We start from the raw sequence: 21,427 nt of genomic DNA on the forward strand, positions 1-21,427 counted from the left end.
CTGAGTTCACATCACCCCGCTATTAAGACGCAACGTCATTTCCATTTATCATCGCAGTTCCGGGGTAATCGAGCGTCATCTGCGGGACATCACAAGGCAGATCCATGGCTCCTGGAAACCTCTAGTACTAGTTCATCGTTCCACGTGGAAAGGGGCGACGCATGGAGAGCTAACTCGGGTCAAATCGGAGCCAACATCGAAAAAGCGCGATAATTCAGTCAGATTTGGAATTTTTCCTTTTTTTGTGCAATTTGTTGATGAAAACTACTTATGGAGAATAGGCGGTGACTGGGCAGCCGACAGCTGGATGATATTGCCCATAATAATGCCAATGGTCCTTCAAAATAAAACACTCACCAAGATTTCAAGGTTCACAGTGCGCATGGCACAAGATGCAGGTTTCCAAAGTCAACAAAACAAAATGCAAAGGAACTGCAACTATAAGTTTTACTCCACTTTATTGTAATTTGTATCCAATGAATTAGGAGTTGCCCCAGCCAACTGTTGTCAATTCATTAAAAATTTTACACAAGACAACAGCCAGGAATATTGACACAAGGCTGGCGTGCAAAAGGAATGCACATGTACCCAGTGCAGTGATTCATGTGACAGTATACACAATGTAAGAGGTTCTCTTTGTTCTGCTTCACTGATGCGAGGGATGGGCGTAGTGATCAGCTGCCGGTCAGCTGCCGAAGACTGGAGCCTCATAGCCTAGGCTAGTGGTTAACACTGCAGGCTACCACACAATTTGGCCAGGGTTTGATCCCGAGGAGAACCCAGGATTGTATTTCTGGACGAACTGGCGTGGCTTTCAAGGAACTAAAATTCCTGGCTCTTCACAACACGTACAATGTATGAAATACTCGCGGGTCTGTCGGATGAGACTAAAAGCCGTGGTCCATTGTACCTGAGTGTCTATGCCAGGGCAAGCAAAAGATCCCACATAAGTGGAAGCGTCCTCTTGCAAACAGGGCCTACAACACAACTTCTCCTTACGCATGTTTCCGAGGGAGTAAGTATGTATCGAGTGAAATGGCCCGATATTGTCAGGATGAGGTGGAAGTGGCCTGTAGTGGACTCCATACCTCTGGCAAAAATCCAATTGTGAGTGAGTGTTCTGCTTAATTCAGCGAGACAGTGGTCCAGGTCAATGCTTATTCACATGGACCAGTCAAAAAATAAATGCAAGGTCTTATTTTATACAGCATTTTATAACGTACAATCTTAAAGGCGTACGCTGTTTGTAAGTACTGGTGGTCCAGGTGGCAGTTATACACAATGCTGTAGTGCAGTTATTATGCATACAAATTTGCCGAAACCTGGTATTCATGTATTTCTATATTTGTCTGTACGACAGCAATGCAGAAAATTCATATTTAGAACGTATTTACGCAATTGGAAATTTTCAAAGTCGTTTACAAATTTCAAGTTTTTAACGATAGTGTAAACCTTTAAAGTACTTTACATTTATTGCCCACTCTATCCTGAAACCTTACAGTAGAACTCAGCTACAACCTGAGCTTTTCCGACTGTTGGCCATTTATACACCTGGGTGGAGCAAGGCATGTAAAGAGACCTGCCTCGAGTCTCACACTGTCAGTGGGGATTGAACCAGGGAGCGCATGACCGCGAGTCAGAGACCACCAGAGCCACCACACCACCACAGTTCCTTTCCATTGTGTTCCGGTAAAACAGCAGTGAGTGGACTTCTTACAATGCCTATAGTCTGTCAGCTGAATCACCAGCAGGGACAAAGTGATCACCCCAGCCATATGAAAGGTAGAGTACTTGAACTTCACAGGGAGAGAACGAAATTCTTAGTAAACCGTCCCAATCAAATACAAATGTTGACAAAATGTTTCCATGAGTACCGGTACTGCAGTCTATCCCTTAGTTTTTAAAAAACTTCCCTACATTATTGGAATGTTGTTGTTCTATTGGAGCAAAGTCATTACCATGATTGTGACAAAGTCCTTGCCGTGAAAAATTCAATGCGTGCACCAAAAGGGCTCTCCACAGGGTGGTACACTTGATATTCAAAAAGTTTTGCCAGTGGGCAACATAAGCTAGGGTGGCCAGCTATTTAAGGTCGGCTGGCCCTATAGAAACCATCTAAAAAATCTAGAACAAGATAGGTTGGCTGCTTCCAAGATAGGGTGGGCCGTCCTGACGAATGGCGTTGTGGAGAGCACTGGCCTATGTGTGCACAATAGAGGACATTTTAGAACGTAGCATGACAGCACAGCTGGACTGGAAAAACATCAGACTTGTAATCACTGCCACCGGTCAGAGGCTCGACCACTGCCAACCTGTACTCTCAACTGGCCAAGTGCTGTGAAGTATGTGCACACCTTGGCTTCTGCAGAAAGGTGGTTTGATATCAGTCTGGAGAATGAATGAAAAGCACTTGAGACTGTTGTACAGTATAAAGAACTTCATTTCATTTCTTATTCACTTGGTGTTTGAGCATCAAAATGACTGTAAACACTTTTACTGAAGACTTCCTCCCAAAAGCAGCCAGTGTACAATAGTCTATCACACTCACACAAATATTTCTATGAATTTACACCCCCCTGGATCCACGGCTGCCTTTGAACAGCATAACTCTACATGAACTGGATCATTGCCTTTGAACTGCATAACTCTACATATGATCAGGGTCTGGCTGTTCAAAATAACTTTTGTCACTAAGGCTGGCATTAACTCCTTCAGTTAAGTCCATTAATTGTGACCCACCATGACAAAACAAGTCGCATGTCGCTCCGAGCTTGACAGGCTGAGACGGACTGGTTGTTCATTTCACTGTTGTCTGCCTTCTGTGACATCTGTGTACATCAATTTCTTCTATTATGTCCTGGTGTCATTTTAGGCTCATCTTCTGTGCGACATGCGACTCAATTTGTCGTGGTGGGTCACAATTAGACTTTAAAATGCAAAGATAATGCCAGCATTGGTGAAAAACTTATTTTGAACAATCTGGCCCAAGACACCTTTTTGAAAGAAATAATTTAGCTACATCGATACAATTTCTCTGTGTTTTTAAATATTTAGAATGAACATACGCTAATATGGCTTACAGTACACAAAAACAAAGCATTATTTCCAAATCAATTTTACAAATTGCTGATATCCCTATGTTTTTTCTTCAATTTTGAAAAAATTGAAGTAATGAAAAACTGACCTTAGCACAAAATACAATCAAACATCAAAACTCATGTTTCACACACTTTTTAGATGATGGAACAACGTTTGGTAGTGGGATTGATTTTTTTTCACATTAGGGAACCAAAGATTTGTCCCCCCATAAATAAATCCACAAGGATTGTTCAGGAACGAACACAAATTGTTTCACAAAAACTTGTAATTTGTTCCATTATATTACTGGTAACACTTTAACTGCTGAATATTTTTTTCTAATTTTCATAACCTGTCCTCAACTCAAAAGACCGCAGAGGCGCTCGTCACCATTAAGCGACCGTGGCAGTTAAAGGGTTAAAACCCCCGTTTTAATATCAAAACCACAGTTCTAATAATTCATGCCTTTCCCCACTTCGACATGTTGATGCAACACAGAAAACGTTCTCTCGCAAATGAGAGGGAAATAATATATTTCTTAGGATGCCTTGAAAGCCACATGAAATGGCCCATGTGCTCAACTCGTCTTATTGACAAAGAAGGCTGATGCTACATAATATGTATGATAGTGATGATATAAATAAGCTGTTTGCAGTTTCAGCGGCCTCATAAAATAGGTCAAGGTCATTTTGTTTCTAGTAGGCTGTTGACATGCTTATATGGCGATCACGTTTTAATATTGGCAAAGCGTGCCACCTTCATTGAAATTTTGGTTTGACCTTGAAAAGTAGGTGAAAACTAAAACCTCGATAATGCATTATGTGCCCTAATTAAATGTATCTCATCAGTGTGTGATAAAAATTTGAAGATAATAGTCACTATATAGTTCAGGAATATTTTTATCAGAACGGATATTAATGAGGGGGATATTGCACCTTTCATGTTTTCAGTTTTGGCCTCCTGGTGGCCAAGTCAACACAAATTTGGTCTTTGAGGTCATCTGACCCAGCCGTTCATACATGCTTGCACTAAGCTTCAGGTCGAGAGCCCCAGCAGTTACAAAATCCCTGCTAACAGATGGACAACACGTGATTGGAAAAACCTGCTGAGCTAAAAATTGGCTGGGTGTTATAGGATAGCCACATCATTTCAGATTTCCAGAGAAGAAGAATATCGCCTCAGGACTTGTCAAAGTTGCAATATTGGTTTAGGCATTCATCACAGGTGGAGAGAAAATGTCGCACAACATGCACATGGGCAAACTAAAGTGACAAAAGAGGCTTGAATTTCAATAAAACCACATATTTCACAAATAATTCAGAAAAACTGACACTAGCACTTTTCTGATACATGTAGATCCTACGATGGTCATAACAGAGAATATATGCAACTGCTTGAAACTTACTACACACTAGGGCTGACCAGCTGTTCTTTGTATTTGAAAAAACAAATGGGGAGTAGGATAAAGTTGAAGGACCTACTGATCATTCATCATGCCTTCCCACTATCTTATTTGATACGGCTCAATGAGATGCTAAAACTGTGCGTTATCCATCAGGCATGCAGATTGGCAACCAGCAACCACGTGAAGCACCTCCATACAACCACACATTGCGGAAAGACACATCATGCCCCAGTGACGTCACAACCTTGTCACAACATGTCCAGGCATCATGTTTTTAACAGACTGATGCCAACTCTGCAACAAACCAATGCAGTGAACAGAAACTGCTTCGACAACAACGTCAGTTCAAGGTCATGCCTAGACAGGAGCAGACGTCCAAGAGTCTGTGCTCTCCCGATCACCATTTTCAAAGATGGAGAGAGTACTCGGTAAACAGCAATTCAAATATTTGGCAGCAGTTACAAAAACATTTAAAGCTATCAACGATTAAAATACTATACTAACTCTGATGTTCAACATTTGATGCCCCACCTAAACCCGTATCTGCCACTTCCTTCGTGTCACCACTAGCTTTCGGATGAGGCACAGGGCTGTCAAAACCCTCCGAACATAAATTATCACTTTCGCTGCCGGATTTTGCCGCTTTTCTGCAACGTAACGAAGTGTCTGGTACATTTATTGTCCCCGTTTCAGGTACAACCTGACTTGTATTAGTAGATATGTTATCACCAGCACCGCTTTCCACTGAAACAGTTGGCGTCGCATTATTGGCATGCACCACAAATACTCTAGCATTTGCTAGTAATCCTTGTGGGCCCACATCCGGACTATTTCCACCATCCGCAATGCCACTATTTACAGTATTATTATCACTATTTGCTGTAGTATTGGTCATACTAGGTCCACGATCTCCAGTACTAGCATCACTAGCACCGGTACTAGCATTAGCATCGGTACTAGCATTATCACCAGTATTTTGGTTTGTATTATCACTATTGGTATTTTGAGAATTTCCAGTTCCGGATATCAAGGACTGAAAATTGATTAAGCGGTGCACGCCAATACGATTCACTGCGTCTGTCAGGTTTGTATGAATGCGTACGGCACGTAATATTGGTCGATTGGGATTCGCTGCACCATTTCCTCCAACAACAATCGTTTGTGTTTGCACATTTTCCCGATTTTCATTGTCGACATTATCGGCATTATTTGTTGCGTTCTCCTCTTCTTGCGCATTCTGTACGTCTGTTCCGTCCGTCTGCACGTTTTCATCATCGGCGTTAGGATTGTTGTTGTTGTTTCCACCGTCTGCTGTATTCACTAAGATTTGATTGACTTGCATCTGGCGGAGGATCGCCGGCAGTTCGTAGTTGTGGAAGAAATAGATCATCGAGTGTTGGATGAAGAGCCATGATGTCAGGAGCGCGAGGCCGCTATACTGTCCATTGAAACGGTAGTGGTAGGCATAGAAACCATAGTGGTAAAGGTAGAAGAACCTGGAAAGTGAGAAGTAGGCCCTATAATTGAGTTAATCTTACTATCAATGAGGTACTAGCCCTGTCAACGACGAATTACCATTACAAAATATGGTGCAGCCAGCACTGCATCTTTTGACACAATGATGTTAAGACACGAGACTAAAGCCGCCGACCTGCTCAAATGAAATCCAAGGAGGTCGAAGACTAAACATGAGACAGAAATTCCATATAATTTCCACTAAAAAACTTGGGAGGCACTGTTATGGAAATCCGTTTGTAAACAATGGCTAACCATAAATAATTTTGTACAGAATTTGGTCTATTGAGGATGCAATGCCATACAATTGGATAGCTTTCAATACCACGGTCGTTGTTGATTTCATGGGACTGGATGCAGACATACCTCAGCCAATGACGTTTACTAGTAACAGTATGGCAGCAAATTGCATCGTACTGGTCACCAACCCAGACGATTAGAATGATGTAGAACGCTGTGGTCGTGTCGTTGAAGAACTCGGACATGATGGCCTCCATTCCTACCAGGGCCAGGATGACGGTCAGTAGAGGTGCAGCCGGGAACGTCACAGTCACATTCATCTCCAGCATCTGCAGCAGGTCAACTGGAAGAGAAAACGCAGAATACAGTCCTCAACTTAAATTTTACAATTTGCCAAGCCAATCGCTATGGTAAACTAATCAATGGTCTTCACCCCTGCCCATCAAATTTGATATACAGTAGAACCTCTCTATTAAGGACACCCTCAGGACTGAAAAGTGCTGTCCTCAATAGAGAGGTGTCCTGATTAGAGAGGTCAAATTGAATGGAAACAACCAATTTGGGACCAAAACTAGTGTCCTTAATAGAGAGGTGTCCGCTAACAGAGGTTCCACTGTATCTTTTATTATTCTTATGGCTTTGCACAGACCTGATACCTGACAAACTTGTATTTTCTCGCCTTAATGGTCCACTGAACTATTACAACGGCCGTAATCGAACAACCGTAAGCTTGAATACAGAAACTGGAGGTGTACAAGTGTCCTACACATTATCCGAGGCCTAAGCCAGTTGTGAAAGGAGCAGTCAAATGCAAAACATCTCAAGTAAAAGACTATCAGCGTCTGCCTTATTGTTCTGAACAAAGATTAATTGGAAGTTGCATTTGGCCATCGCAGACTTACCAATGAACATGAAGATTTGGTGATGAGAATACCTCAGCAACATGGAAACCGAGAGAGTCTGAAACATAAGATGTGAGGCACTGCGTCAAAATTAGGCGGGAGCTAGAAATGCGCGTCAATTCGGTAAAAAAGTTGAGAAAGGAAACTGAACACCATCATCCCAAATGATATCGACGCTTCCCAGATTTTCAAAAACTATTGTGTGGGTTGGTGAAGATTTGAAAAAAAATTCATCACATTATCAAAATTATCAAGTATGGATTAGAATGTCAGCAAACAGTAATGCCAACGGTGGGGGCTCATTTTCAGCAAGTTGAAAAACTTCACATCTATAATTATGAAGTACTGTATACTGGGCAATTTTCATGATGCTAAAATTCAGCGGATTTGCTCATTTTCACTCACTTGAGGATAGGCTAGGCTAGGCTACGTGTTTGCTGCCATAATATAATGGTTCATGCAATAGAGTAGACATTTTCACACTATTTAAGTAAGTGTTTATGGTGCATTCGTGAAATTAAACTCTCGCAAATTTTTCACCGTTAACAGTATTCGATAGAATATTTTTCTAAAATATATGAATATTTTTCTAAAGTGATCTTATAGGTTAAATTTCTAAATACTTACAAATATAACCATGATGAAGGCAGCTGGTAGGTACGAACTTCTTGCCATCCACATGCTGACAAATCTGTAGTGTTCACCAGTCACAACATTGCGGAGAAATCCTAAGGTAAAAAATATGAGCAATTCGCCTTTAATTCTTTTGATAAAGCCGACAAATTATACAAATTTGGGAACCATTGGTAGATTGCGATAAATCTTCCAAGGCAGAGATAACTATAACACGACACAAGGCCTTTTTGAAATGGACAGAACCAAAAGAATCCAGACAGAAAGAATGTTGCCAAGGCATGCTTTTCCTGATTCTGACATAAACAGTGATGAGACATGAAAGGATCGACCACTGCGTGCAGATGGCCAAGGCTGAATGGATAAAATATCTCAACACCAAAAAAACATTTGGCCGTAAATGGTTCTGACGAAATGCTGCACCGTGAATCACCATGACTAAAGGGCAATGCAAAAGATAACTATAAGATATCTGGCTGATGAAGGATCTCGACAGATTCAAATTTTTTTGGACCGTTTTCACTTTTCTTGCTGTAATCAGAAGTACACAGGACAAAGGATCAGGCAATATTAAAGGGCAATCAGGGCAATGCTACGAGAGTCCATCGATTCTGTAACCAATGTGCTATTGAGGACGAAAAACATTTTCTCCTTAAATGTCCGTTAAATAACGAACTCCGGACAAAATATTTCAACGAAATTAATTCATTTACATCGTTTAGTGCCCTTTCAGAAGATGACCAACTTATTTTTCTACTGAATTTTAATAATGGAGACAGTGAATTGTGTACACCTATCCCTAAATATATTTCATTGTGTTTCCAAAACAGGAAAACTTCACCTTATTACTAATGGCGTTGTTTGCTGGGTGTCACCGACCACTTTATATTGATTGATCTGTGAGAAATATTGTATTCTGCACCACTCTCCTGTTGTATGTTGTCTTTATACCTACTTGCACTATGCACTAGTTTATTGTATTTTCAACCGATATAAATGTATTTTTATAAGGTACAATAAACTTAATTTGAATTTGAATTTGAATTTGCTCTTGTTGCCTAGGCTGAGTGTGAGGCCTGGACAACAATTTTTATCTTCCATTGGATTTTTACCTTTGTTGTCCTCTTTCTCTGCTAGTTTCTTGATGCTCGCCATCAAGATGTCATCATAGCCAAGGAATTCGTCGAGCAGGAATTGGCTGAATGCATCGCCAAAACACTGGTCTTTGAGAGGATCTGCAAACAAAACGCGTGAATACATGTTGAATCAAAATAGGACTAATACATTGTAATTTAGAGTACATTATTTCTGAGCCCTAATATAATATAAGAGGATCTGGATGGATGACATAAAAGATTGGACAGGACGTAGAACAGAGGACCTGATCCGCCTTGCAGAGGACTGATCCCTATGGTGCCAAGTAGTCATGCATGCAGCGTCGCCCCAATGGCCTAACAGCTGCAGGACATCATGATGATGATGATGACATGTATAGGATGCACACCTAAGATACATACAACAGCAAACTGAGAGTCCATTGTATTGTAATGGATTGAAATGCATGCCGGACTGTCCTTTGCATTGTTAGATGTTATATATAAAAGTGAGAAAACTGCTCTATGGAGTTGTCATTTCCTGCACACAAGGAAGAAAACTGATGCCACAACCTCACACATCACAACGCCCACACAGACCACGAAAGTGGTCGAAGAAAATGAAAGTGTGTCCTACATGGTCAGAATTCTAAAGTTCTGTTCGAGTGACATGCTTGTGGTCACCAACAAACAAGACCTAAACTTACCTAATGTCACTAACATAACGGTGATATTCAACCTCTGCCTGGTCTTTGGTGACAGGCGCAGGAAACCATACTCGAGGGAGTATTCAACGATGTATTTCTCCTCGGGCCACACTGAAACGGCAAGAATCAGACTCGTAAAAATTTCGTTTTTAAACTACAGTTGAACCTCTCTTAGCGGACACCTCACCATTAAGGACACCCTCTCTTATAAGGACACTGGTTTTGGTCCTAAACCTTTCATTTCCATTCCAATTGACCTCTGTAATCAGGACACCTCTCTATTAAGGACAGCATAGGTCAGTCTCGAGGGTGTCCTTAAAAGAGAGGTTCTACTGTACATATAATGTAAATATGTTCCGACTTATAGTTTCCAACAATTCAACATAAATGAAGAAAAAAATCCTTTCAGAAATTTTTAATGATTCACCTTCTTCTGCGTTTCATATTGGCAATCAGACCACTAGACAGGAATACTGGCAAAAGGACACCATCCTGAAAACAAAGTTCTTTGGCTCTGTGGTGGTGGAACCCTCTAGGACAGCCAACTTCATCATCATACATATCTGATCAATTGACTTACCAGCCTTTGCCAACATTTCAAACTCGGACAGCGTCTCCCTAAATGGCTGCATGTTTTTCTCTGGCTTCTCTTCAAGAGTGTAATAAAGCGTCCCGTTCAGACCTGTTTCCTGACTCTCCCCCTTGACCTCATCGCCACCATCATCACCATGGCTAAACAACGTGTCCTTTGTGTCCTCGCTAACATCTGGGATCGACTCATTTTTTATAAACCCATGTTCCGACCCGTCTTCCTCTCCTGCGACATTCGTTAGATTGTCTTTCACATCTGACTCAAATTTTTCATCGATGTCGTCGCCTGACGCTGCAGACACGATGTCATCGGTTGAATTCCACGTTGACTCATGTTCAAACCCACGGTACTCTTTCTCATATGACTGATGTATCGTGTAGTCCTCTGATGCGTTCTTGATGATTTCAACTCTCAGGATGCCATCTCTTGGCCATTCGTGTTCAATGTTGTCGAGGCAGTTCATAGGTGACCTCGCAAATACCATGTGGATGTACGCCAGAACGAGAAACACAACAATGGCCTGGAAAAGTAAACATCCCAATAGTTAGAAATATTTATCTTTATGCACTTAGGGTAGAATGGGGTAATTGTAATTGCCATCGAACCATCATGGTGAAATTGGGACATATTCATTCAATCATAATGTGAGAAATTAAAAATTGGATTGTAACACTGTCACTGAAATTGTCGACGACTACAAATTAAGGTCAGTATGTAATTAAAAGTTAAAACTGTGAACATGGAGAGGACCACCTGCCTGTTGATGGATAGTCAACCACAACTAAGTGTCCAGACCAGGCAGCCTGACAGGGAGGAGTTCCGTCCATCCGGAACCTGCTTTACAGACCAAAAACTCAGTAACTAAACAAGGATGATTTATAACATACGACTGCAATCATCAACAGAACAGGACTGTCCATGTAAGATTGAGAGCCCAGAAGATGAAGATGATGTTTGTACAGCATCTTTTTCTTGCTGGACAGCCATGGATACTACAGTATTTGAAGTATCAAATCTACTTGGCAACATTACTCTATTGAATGTTCTAACTTAGTGATATAGCAAAAGGAAAATGCCGCCCATACCTTCGCAAGGACAATATACTCCAATGCTTTCCTAATCGGATGAGGGAATGCGCGAGCGTACGTCAAAGCTATCCGGTAAAACAAAGCCTCGAACAATCTGTCCCGCACATTTAGCAAAGGGTTCTGGACTTGAGGCATGGGTTGTGGCCTGGCTTGTTGTTGACCTTGATTGTTGGAGGGTTGCTCTGTCTGGGGTGGCGGAGGTGGAGGTGGATCTTGTGCTCGATCGGGGCCCTGCTCCGGATGCCCTTGGGGCTGTCCATCGATTATCACAGGCATTATGGATGTTTCGCCGACAGTTGCGTCTACAGTGCAGTAGTATCACAGGATCACAATTTGGCTGAAACTGAAAGAAAATAACTGCAAAAATGTTATTTTATACACGTCTAAAGGAAACATTGGGCACGTAGGCCTACTCTTTCTTAACATCGCCCGCATTCATAATTTATTTAAATCATTACGATTTTGACAAAGACAAACCAGAGCCCATACCGAATGTGCACACTCAGAAGACATCAGAACGCCAGAGCCAACTTCCGACAATAATTATAATGCCTAGCAACTGCGAGCGTGACCCGTTGTTCCAGGTGAAAAGCACGACTCCGACTGCCACGTCACGTGCGCGCCACGTCCAACTCCCAAGTCAAAGACTTGTCACAGGTCAGCACCCTAACTTACAAACTTTATCAATAGTTGGATGTGGCCTTGGCAGTTATAGAACAAGGTCACCAATAAATCCAGTTCCTTCCATCCTGGACTGCACAAGAGACGAGTCAAAGAGGAAGCAGCAGTTTAATCTGTGCCAGTTTGAGTTTTCTGTTTTCATCTCATTTTTCACTTTTTTTGTGTTCGTTGTCATATAAAACGCACCTGTTTTCAAACTAATCAGCAATGCTTATCCTAGAAAAACATATGAATTGGCAAAAAATTCATCGGCAATTCGTTGTATCATCTTTTTGGGATATATCACATTCAGAAATGAGTGTTTAGGGCCATATCTGGTTGTAAATGTACTGCAAAAATTGAGACAGGTCGTAACTTTCTGGTAATCACGTTCGAAACGAGATGAGTACGAAATCAGAACTATGACATAGATGTAGGCATCAGTCATTATAACCTCATCATTGTTCATTGTATTATTTTATGAATACGCGAAAATTAACTTATTGTCTATATTAAATTAAATTTATAATATTATCTTTACGAATCTCGTGCTCGCGTGAGAAGACCAAACGAGACAAAATGGCGGAAAAATCGAGTGAAATTTTTTCAGAAAATGCAATAAATCCCTCTGATGAGGGCAGTAATACCCCTCCCCAACATGGTCTAGATGAGTATGATATTCTACGCAACAGCAGCGAAGATGAGGTTCTCATCGATAAGCCAACTGAGGACGAGGTCGCCCGGAACAAGCCTGAGTCCGTGGAAAAGCCGAACCGACCTCGAGCACTTTCCACAAAATCTGTGGATGTCGTGACCAGGGAAATAACTTGCCCACGCGTAAACTGTCCAGAGAAAATTGTAAGACCCTCTGAAATACTTAGCATAGACCCTAAGGTCCGCTTTGCATATTCTTTTACGTGGCTCATCTTGTTTTAGCATCTGTCTGGGATGGTTCAGGAAAGTCACTGGTCACTCATGTCAACCTTTACTGCTAGTGCTAGACAGTGCTGCCATCTGGGAACAGCTAGGACAAATTCAAATTCAAATTAGTTTATTAATCAAAAGGCCCGGAGGGCAAAGGTACACATGGTACAATAGAAATACAATGATTTTGATTGAAAGTACATAAGACATACAAAGGATACATGACAAAAGTAACAATATAAAGTCTACTACCGGGGTCAAACCTGGAGTAGATACTAGTAGGTGGGAGAGAGGAGGTCCTTATTTTATGCGATCAGAAAAGCATTTCTGTAAAAATGATGATAGCTTCTGACAAATTCCAGGGTCCTCATTTGAAAGAAGCCAGATAAACTTATTTCCTGGTGAGAGACCTGAAAAGTTGATGTTGTTCTCATTGATAACTGAGAAAAAATCGTTCCTTGAAGCATCATATTTTGGGCAGGCAGTTAGAAAGTGAACCTCGTCTTCTATTGAAGTCCCATCACAAGAACACACCCTCTCTTCAACTTTAAGTTTTTTGTATCTACCTCTTTCAATGGCTAGATCGTGACAGCTAATGCGGAAACAACAAAGGGATCTTCTTAAAGAAAAACTTGAAATTGAAGTCAGATATTTCTCACAGCAGAGTTGCGTTTTGAAGGACCTATAAGTGCGTAATTTGTTTTTAGCATTTGGATTCCGAGAATCATCCCAAATTTCTAGCTTCCACTTTCTGTAAAATTCTTCACCTAATTTATGAACAAGACTGGAGGTTGAAACACTTTCAGCATTGTTTGCATCCAGATTCAGACAACCACAAATAAATTTTATACAAGAAAACCAAGACTGTTTTCCTTTGTTGTCTAGATCCTTACTAACTTGTAAGGCACTGGTTAAAATAGACTTCGAACTAATTTCCCCATCCACTGTGTTGAGAGACAAGGATTCAAGCCTTAGCCAGAAAGAGAACATAGATTTGGCTATCATTAAATACAGTGGATGTCTGCCCAACTCGCCATACACGGCCAGATTTGTGGCATTTGTGTTAACACCCAGTACATATTTACAGAACTTCATGTGAAGGTTCTCACAGGGGAGATTTTCGAATCCCTTATAGGACAACCTACAAAAAACTCGGCTTCCCAAGTAAATGAACGAGCAGTGGCCCAACTGCATTAGGCCCCATGGGTGGTGCTGATTGGCCACTGCCGGGGCCTTATTCTAAATGGTTTTATTTCTGAAATCCACTGCAGGATTCTGAATCTGATCTGTCGCCTCGAGTCGAAATAAACCAATGTTCTACGGCATCTCACACTTTGACTATCTGACTGCAAAAAAAATTGCGGAAAAACTGCTAACTTGGCCATTTAGATTAGATAGATTGGAGTTTTTCTTAATCCCCTGTCCTTAACTTCAGGGTTGACCATAATTAGGCCATCCCTCTACCAAATGAGCTTATCATACCGGCGACTGAGCTAAAGCTAAAGGGAAAATGGACATTGGTGTACACCAACTGAGCGCTAGCAAAAGGGAATGCTAGACAGAAATGTTCTTTTACCTGGCCAATTTCAATTTGGAATGATGCAACATCATGATTAAGGCATGTCACCAGAACGAACTTGAGTCCAAGATTTCAAGTTCTAGCCAAAATGGTGGTACCTATAGTTGTAAACCAAATGTCTGGGGTTCAAACCCCAGCTGGGCCTTGGTCTTTTCCTCTCAGCCTATGTTACATTTGGTCCTCAACATGATTTTGGTAGTCATTTTTATGCTTTGGTATATACAATACGTACTGTATGAAAAAGTATGGAACTGGAAGAACCAGGTTGCAAATGCAAGGACACAATTCTCCTTGCAGGGGAATGCATTAGACTCGTCTAAATTAGAGGCATCGGCTCTCCAATGCACTACCAAAAATATACAAGGCTAGCGAGCGTCTGTGTCCTTGGGTCGATTTAATGCAGTAGTGCGGTACATCCATAATTAATATTAAAGTTTCGAACTTTTGATGAAACTGAACTATGTGAGTTGACACTGTGAAAACTTCATGTTTTTCAGGTGATCTGCTTGGACTTGTCTTCAGAGATGTCAAGTATCATTTTGAGGTCACGATCAGGGTAAGCCTTTGGGATATTTGTTGCAAAGTCGGTACCACTTCTTGTCACAACATTGGGATATTTGTTGCTAAGTCGGTATCACTTCTTGTCACAACTTTGGGATATTTGTTGCAAAGTCAGTACCACTTCTTGTTACAACTTTGGGATATTTGTTGCAAAGTCGGTACCACTTTTAGTCACATCCTTGGGATATTTGTTGCGAAGTCGGTTCCACTTTTAGTCACAAGATTGGGATATTTGTTGCAAAGTCGGTACCACTTTTGGTCACATCATTGGGATATTTGTTGCTAAGTCGGTACCACTTTTAATAGTCACATCATTGGGATATCTGTTGCAAAGTCGGTACCACTTTTAGTCACAAGATTGGGTTATGCCTTGGTTGCGAAGTTGGTTCCACTTCTTGTCACAACATTGGGATTATTTACTGACTTAGCAATCAATATCCCAATGTTTTGACTAGAAAAAATGTCATCTCCTGGTGTCTTGAATTCACTCACTGTGAATTCTCAGTTCTGGTGTCAACATTGGTTCTTTGTCCTTTCAGTGATAAATTTGCTCCAATTAAACTAGTCAAACGGGCGCTTGGAATCTTCTGTCACACGAAACACCAGGTCGATAAGCGACACCAATTTGCCATCGTGGTGCTACATGAACGCGGCATATGGGTACGTATTTCCAAGCCGGTGTGTAAACGAGTAAAAGTTTCACCCCCCTCGGTTGTTAAACGGGTTGACCATAGGTACCGCCATTTTGGCTAGAACTTGAAATCTAAAAGCAATTAAATCTCTTCCGAAACTACGTGAATGGCAATTTCCAGGGTGGGAGTCAGTTTTTTGTTAGCTCACCTCTTAGCAGAGGTGAGCTTATCCCATACCGTGGCGTCCGTCGTCCGTCGTCGTCGTCGTCGTCGTCGTCCGTCGCCGTCCGTCGTCCGTTAGCAGGGCACGTTTTGTAACTGTTAGAGCTATTGAGTTGAAACTTGGTACACATGTACCCTTATGTAATGACACCTTGGAGACCAAGTTTCGGTCCGATTCGTTTCATGGTTTGGCCACCAGGGGGCCAAACGTTAAAAGTGAAAATATGCAATATCTCCCTTAATAGTAGTCGGGAAATTTTGAAAAAAATATGGTAGGTACTTCTAGCAAAGGTGCATCATATATCCTCCGGGTTTTTGATTTGACCTCCTTTTCAAGGTCACAGAGGTCAAATGGTGTAAATTGGCCGTTTGGATGTAACGATGGCACGTTTCTAAACTGCAATGACTATTGGTACCAAATTTGGTACACATTTACCCCTTAGTCAGGTGATCTCAGGGACCGAAGTTTGGTCCAATATGATTCACCACTTGACCACCAGGGAGCAAAATCAAAAAACCTTAAAAATGTGATTATTCCTTAACTTCTTGCCCGATTGCCACCAATTTGATATCATGGGTACATCTAACCACCATACAGTATATGTCACACAGGTTTTTAATTTGACCTTCTTGTCAAGGTCACAGAGGTCAAATGGCATAAATTCGCTGTCAGGCCGTAACTATGGCACGTTTCTTAACTGCAATGACTATTGATCACAAATTAAGTACACATGTACCCCTTGGTCAGGTGATCTCAGGTACCGAAGTTTGGTGCGATCTGATGTGCCGTTTGGCCTCCAGGGAGGGGGCCAAATCCTAAATTCTTCAAAATGCCATTATTCCTAGTAATGACTTGCCCGATTGGCACCAATTTTATATCATAGGTACATCTAATTCTAACAACCATTCAATGTGTCACCCGGGTCTTCTTTGATTTGACCTACTTTTCAAGGTCACAGAGGTCGAATGTACTGTAAATTGGCCATTTTGGGGAAATTGTAATTGCTTGGACCTACATCAAACCTAACACTACATGACACAATACCATGCTCTTTATCCATCTTTCCTCCACATGAGGTGAGCACAATGGCCCTGGCCATTTCATTTTTCTAGAGAACAGCCTTCCAGGTTTTAAATCAGCATGCACTTCATTTTGAAGGAGTTCCAATTGATTTTGGATTTCAGGTTCTAGTCAAAAAATGGTGGCCACCTATTGCCTGTTCAATGAATAATATGACTTGTGGAGTTCTGTTGTCAAATGTCATGCTCTATTGGTTTGAAAACATTGATGTCAGTTCTTATATATAAAGTATTACACCTCAATAGCTAGTTATGCAAAATCTGTTAGTTACGATGATTTTTAAATGGAATAACGTTACAAAAAAATCAGGGCTTTACAAAACTTCCGGTGTAAGCGATTTTCCGATATTGGCGAGGCCGGTTCATGCAAGGTTTACTGTATTTCATGCTGTGCCAGGGTGTGCTTTTTGGCTCGCCTATCTTAGAGAGGTTTTAGGACCTCATTCAAAAAATACCATTTCCTTATCACAAAAGTAGTTTTTAAGTACTGCTTAATTAGTTGAGGCATGTACTTTGTGGCAAATGGAGCAACAAGCAGGCAATATGGTCGATCATGTAAAAGCCCACTATTGCCAGAATTTGGTACCGAGTGCTAGATGAAGTACTGTAGTATTGCTGGCTTCTATATTCTTCTTTATCGTCTTTGTTTAGTCTTGATAAGAGTTTCCCTTTCTGTGCTGCTGAGTGTAATGAGTTTAAATATTCTCGTTATCTCTGCAGGTGCGGCCTTTCACTAGTAATCCAAAAGAAGTCATCACCTTCTTGGATGATCTGAATGATACATACCCTTGCGAGACGTTTAACCTGACATCCCTTTTTGATGAAGTGTGAGTTCTTTGTCAGCACTTTTGCCAGGCGACGTGGCTATTTTGAAAGGACGACAAAACAATTTTATTCAAGAAAAGGAGTTTTTGTCAGTCTTGAGAAGAGTGGCACTCCTCAAATGCAAATTGTAAAAAAGGGTTGCTGATTGATGAAGACAAAAGTGGCTTCATTGAAAATAGTGTTCCAAGCAGTAGGTCCTTTAAATTGTCATCGGTTAATACCCTTTAATTTTTAGTGTAGGCCCTAAAGGTTGAACTCCTTGTCACTACCAGGTAAACATAGTTGGCAGTTTCTAAAAGTAACATATTCTTTCCAATAACAGGCATGCCAACATCAAACTACCTCATGTTGAGAATCCAACGGTTGTGCCGCCTCCTTATGTTGTCCGGATGATTTTGATTTACGGCCGGTCCCATTGCATACCAGAGTTCAAGAATGGGAGAGAGGTAAGACCAGATAAGTGACTTACGCTAATATTTGAATGGAGTTTTCCTGTGTGTCATTGGCATGGAGGACAGATAGACACAAAGAAGACACTTATCCCTTTTGCAGGTGATCATCACTGTAGTGAAATTGACAATCCATGTCCAATACTGTTGTATGCTTTCAGTCATCCAGGCATATCCAATGTTAATTTTCAGTACGTATGTTTCCTGGAGAAAATGCTAGATATCTCCCATGCATCTACTTAGTAAGGAGGATTTCCAATGATCTTTCAGCCGGGAATTTCATCCATTTGATATCAGTCTTGAGGGGTGAAAATGTCCCCAATATGCCAGGTTCAACTGTGGGGTGGGTTGGGGTCAATGTATGGATGCCAGCTTCGAGAATTCTGCTCCGGATGGACCTTCAGCTGAAGTTTTAACCTTAAATTTTTAGTATAGGCCTTAAAGGTTGAACTCCTTGTCACTACCAGGTAAACATAGCCCTGTTGTTTCTGATTATGCGTCAGAAGTTGTGAAAGAGGTAATCAATGCTGTTCTCAATCCATAGCCGAAATCTCAATATTTTTAAAATTCTCCTTTACAGAGTTACAAGCTACTGCGGTCATCTCCATACTTCTTTCTTGACGTCTTCTATGTGCATGAACCTCCTTCAGATGACAATAAGTGTGAGGTAAGAACAATAATAATTTGGTGTCACCCTCAAGCCTAGATCAAAGTCACTCATATCTGTGTCTCATTGACTCTGTGGCATTTGCATTTGAGCTGAAGATTTCAACACAGCAGATGCTTTGTCCTACAGAGATCAGAAATTGAATCTTGACTGGACCTAAGATTGATTACCAGAGTGTCAAACAAGCAGATAGTTCTGGGTTCAGCTGAGGACATTTCTTTTCAAAAATGGGTATATTCGTAGCTGAATTATTTCTGGAAAACAAAAATTTTTCAAAGTGCCTTGATGAGCTTGGTTGTCTGTCAGGTGGTGACTCGTGGTTAGGCCACGAAGCTTGGCTTTTTTCCCTTCCCAGGTATACTACAAGAGAACTACAATGTTCGACTGTGTGCAATGTGGTACAAAAGCACTCATTTGAGAAGACACAAGGATCTTCTTGTGGCTGTGGGACAGTTTACTTGCCATCCGTTCATCTGTGTCTTCTAAAGAATAGAAATCCGTCAGGAAAGAATTCAGTTTATAAAAATGTACAGGGGACTTTGCGGCCGTGACAGAATCTGGTAATGACAAAAAACAGTTGACATAACTGACCTTCCAGTGCTTTCCAACTTCTCCTCATAGCGGGTTGTCGCTGAAGGTCCCTGATGTAGAGATTCAGGGCGTCACACGTTTCTTGTGGCATTAAGACATGTGACGCCCTGAAGTGAACTCCCTTTTTGAGATCGATTGTATGCATTATTTAGCCCTAATAAGGAAGAATTTGAGGCTAAAATAGACTTGTTTATACCCATTTGCCATGTGTTTGTTGGTTAATATGTTATTGGGGAGTCAAAAGCCAGCAGCCTGTCGGCCCCTGGGGCAGCCTGTCAGTTTTCTGGTGCCCCCTGGTTCAACATGTCGCCCCAACAACCTGCTTAGTTGGAAAGCCCTGCCTTCACAACCTGGTTGACTGCACGGAAGAATATATTTCTTGCGTCCTTTCCTTTCAGGATGTGTTCGACAGCTTATGTGATCTTGACGAGCATGGCTTATCGTACATAATGGAGGTGTCAAAAAATCTGACGAAACTCTACGACCACATGATACAACTAGCCTCCCATCCATTACAACGACCACTGCAAAAGGACTGCCATTATAAGCTCAAAGAGAGAGAAAGTTGAAGTGATATTTTGTCAGCTTTACTGTGAGATATTTGTCTGCTTTACTGTAAATGGTTTACTACAGTAACCCTGTATCTAAGCATTGTTTAATTGACTATCATATCATGTAATTGTAAAGGAGATGTGATGTAAAACAGTATTGTATAATTGTTTTGTTGTATTGTACTGTACTAATGTATTGTCTTGTTGCAAACAACTGTGAAGTACAAAAAAATGTACATTATGTAAATATCAAAATATATGTGCCACGTCATAAAGTGTATGAAAATTCTTTGTTTATTTATTCTTTTCCCCTTGGCATTATGAGAATTTGTCTGGAAGCTTCAAAGGGTTAAAATTCACAGTATTCTGACGTGCATATTGCCACTGAAAATGAGCACAGATGATTTTGTGAATATTGACCCTTGATTTGTCAAGATGGGAGTGTTACTGGTGCCTCATTAGAGGCTGGGTATGTTGCTGTTGAACAAAGGTGCTGTTGAACAGCAAAATGTCTTTGTTGGTCGATAGTGGTCCGTCTTCAAAATAGAACCACAAGAGCCCAGCAATATGCCCAGGGACTTGCCCCCTAAGATACCTGCCACCCACCTGCAATAAGCTGTGGGACTTGCTCCCCAAGATACCTGCTACCCACCTACAATATGCCCAGGGACTTGCCCCCTAAGATACCTGGCACCTGCCACCCAAATGCAATAAGCCCAGAGAGTTGCTCCCCAAGATAACTGCAAAGGCCCCCCCAGAAGACACACAAAGACCAGTATCGGAGGTTGTGTATGCAGATCAATGTACATGTATACCATTAAGAGATGATGAAAAATATGCCAGCAAAAGGGGGTGGCAGGGGTTCTAGATTGTAGTATTTGCTGGGGGAAGATATTCGAAATGAGGGTGCAAGCTAGGATGCTCTCCACATTGTAACTGAGAGTGTCCCCCCCCCCCCCCCCCGCCCTCCAGGACACTGTTTAAGGCAGATATAGCCTACAGCGTCTCAGTTCTACGGATGTGTCTCCTGTCTTACGAGCTTCAGAAATCTGCTACTCTAGTCAGTCTTTAAGGATGCTATATGCAAATTCTGGCCTTTTGTGGGCACGTGAGTGCAATTTGAATCGCGGAGAGACAACTGACCGTCTTCTCTCTCAGGAGGAGATTTAAATATCTCTACAAGAGACATCAACAGTAGCCCTACAGTATTATGTTCAATATTATAGTTTTATATATCATTTGAAAAACCAACTTCTCAAATATTATTCTCCATTCAGAATTTTTAACCTTTCTACTCTGAATCACCAAGATTGTTGTTGGACAGGGTTGTGACAATTTTTTAGTTGTGGTTGTGACTTCGGTTGTGACTGTGTCGGTCACGAGGATTATCATAGCGTTAAAAATAGAGCTTGGCTGTTATCTATCATGAGAA

At 41.3% G+C, this 21,427-nt stretch overlaps 2 protein-coding genes across 3 annotated transcripts; one reads left to right on the forward strand and one right to left on the reverse strand.

Moving 5' to 3' along the window:
• Positions 1-496: 496 nt before the first annotated feature.
• On the reverse strand, positions 497-12,824 carry LOC135486309 (membralin-like). Of its 2 annotated transcripts, XM_064769006.1 has the most exons (10): positions 12,122-12,319; positions 11,252-11,597; positions 10,155-10,686; positions 9,575-9,685; positions 8,886-9,008; positions 7,768-7,868; positions 7,141-7,198; positions 6,365-6,581; positions 4,988-5,979; positions 497-2,388 (listed from the first exon to the last, which is right to left on the reverse strand). In XM_064769006.1, the coding sequence occupies exons 2-10, from the start codon at positions 11,528-11,530 to the stop codon at positions 2,384-2,386; spliced, it is 2,418 nt and encodes an 805-aa protein (XP_064625076.1). In that variant the 5' UTR covers positions 11,531-11,597; positions 12,122-12,319; the 3' UTR covers positions 497-2,383. The 2 variants fall into 2 exon arrangements, with proteins under 2 accessions (XP_064625076.1, XP_064625075.1); XM_064769005.1 differs by lacking the exon at positions 12,122-12,319 and adding an exon at positions 12,792-12,824 and having other exon boundaries at positions 497-5,979.
• Positions 12,465-20,260, forward strand: LOC135486313 (BRISC and BRCA1-A complex member 1-like). The gene is made up of 7 exons (XM_064769011.1): positions 12,465-12,772; positions 14,915-14,973; positions 15,518-15,638; positions 17,633-17,739; positions 18,060-18,183; positions 18,767-18,853; positions 19,843-20,260. Exons 1-7 carry the CDS (start codon positions 12,494-12,496, stop codon positions 20,011-20,013), a joined length of 948 nt encoding a protein of 315 aa, XP_064625081.1. The 5' UTR covers positions 12,465-12,493; the 3' UTR covers positions 20,014-20,260.
• Positions 20,261-21,427: the final 1,167 nt, after the last annotated feature.

This window comes from Lineus longissimus, chromosome 4 (genome assembly GCF_910592395.1).
Source record: "Lineus longissimus chromosome 4, tnLinLong1.2, whole genome shotgun sequence".
NCBI classification, from domain to species: Eukaryota; Metazoa; Nemertea; class Pilidiophora; order Heteronemertea; family Lineidae; genus Lineus; species Lineus longissimus.

What these genes read in the sequence shown, in the direction of transcription:
- LOC135486309 (XM_064769005.1), bottom strand. Translation starts at nt 11,530, where the DNA reads ATGCCTGTGATAATCGATGGACAGCCCCAAGGGCATCCGGAGCAGGGC. An exon ending in AGTATATTGTCCTTGCGAAG is followed by an intron (nt 10,687 to 11,251) that starts GTATGGGCGGCA and finishes TTACTTTTCCAG; the next exon opens with GCCATTGTTGTGTTTCTCGT. An exon ending in CGTTATGTTAGTGACATTAG is followed by an intron (nt 9,009 to 9,574) that starts GTAAGTTTAGGT and finishes TTTTGTTTGCAG; the next exon opens with ATCCTCTCAAAGACCAGTGT.
- LOC135486313 (XM_064769011.1), top strand. Translation starts at nt 12,494, where the DNA reads ATGGCGGAAAAATCGAGTGAAATTTTTTCAGAAAATGCAATAAATCCC. An exon ending in ACATCCCTTTTTGATGAAGT is followed by an intron (nt 17,740 to 18,059) that starts GTGAGTTCTTTG and finishes TTCCAATAACAG; the next exon opens with GCATGCCAACATCAAACTAC. An exon ending in AGTTCAAGAATGGGAGAGAG is followed by an intron (nt 18,184 to 18,766) that starts GTAAGACCAGAT and finishes TCTCCTTTACAG; the next exon opens with AGTTACAAGCTACTGCGGTC.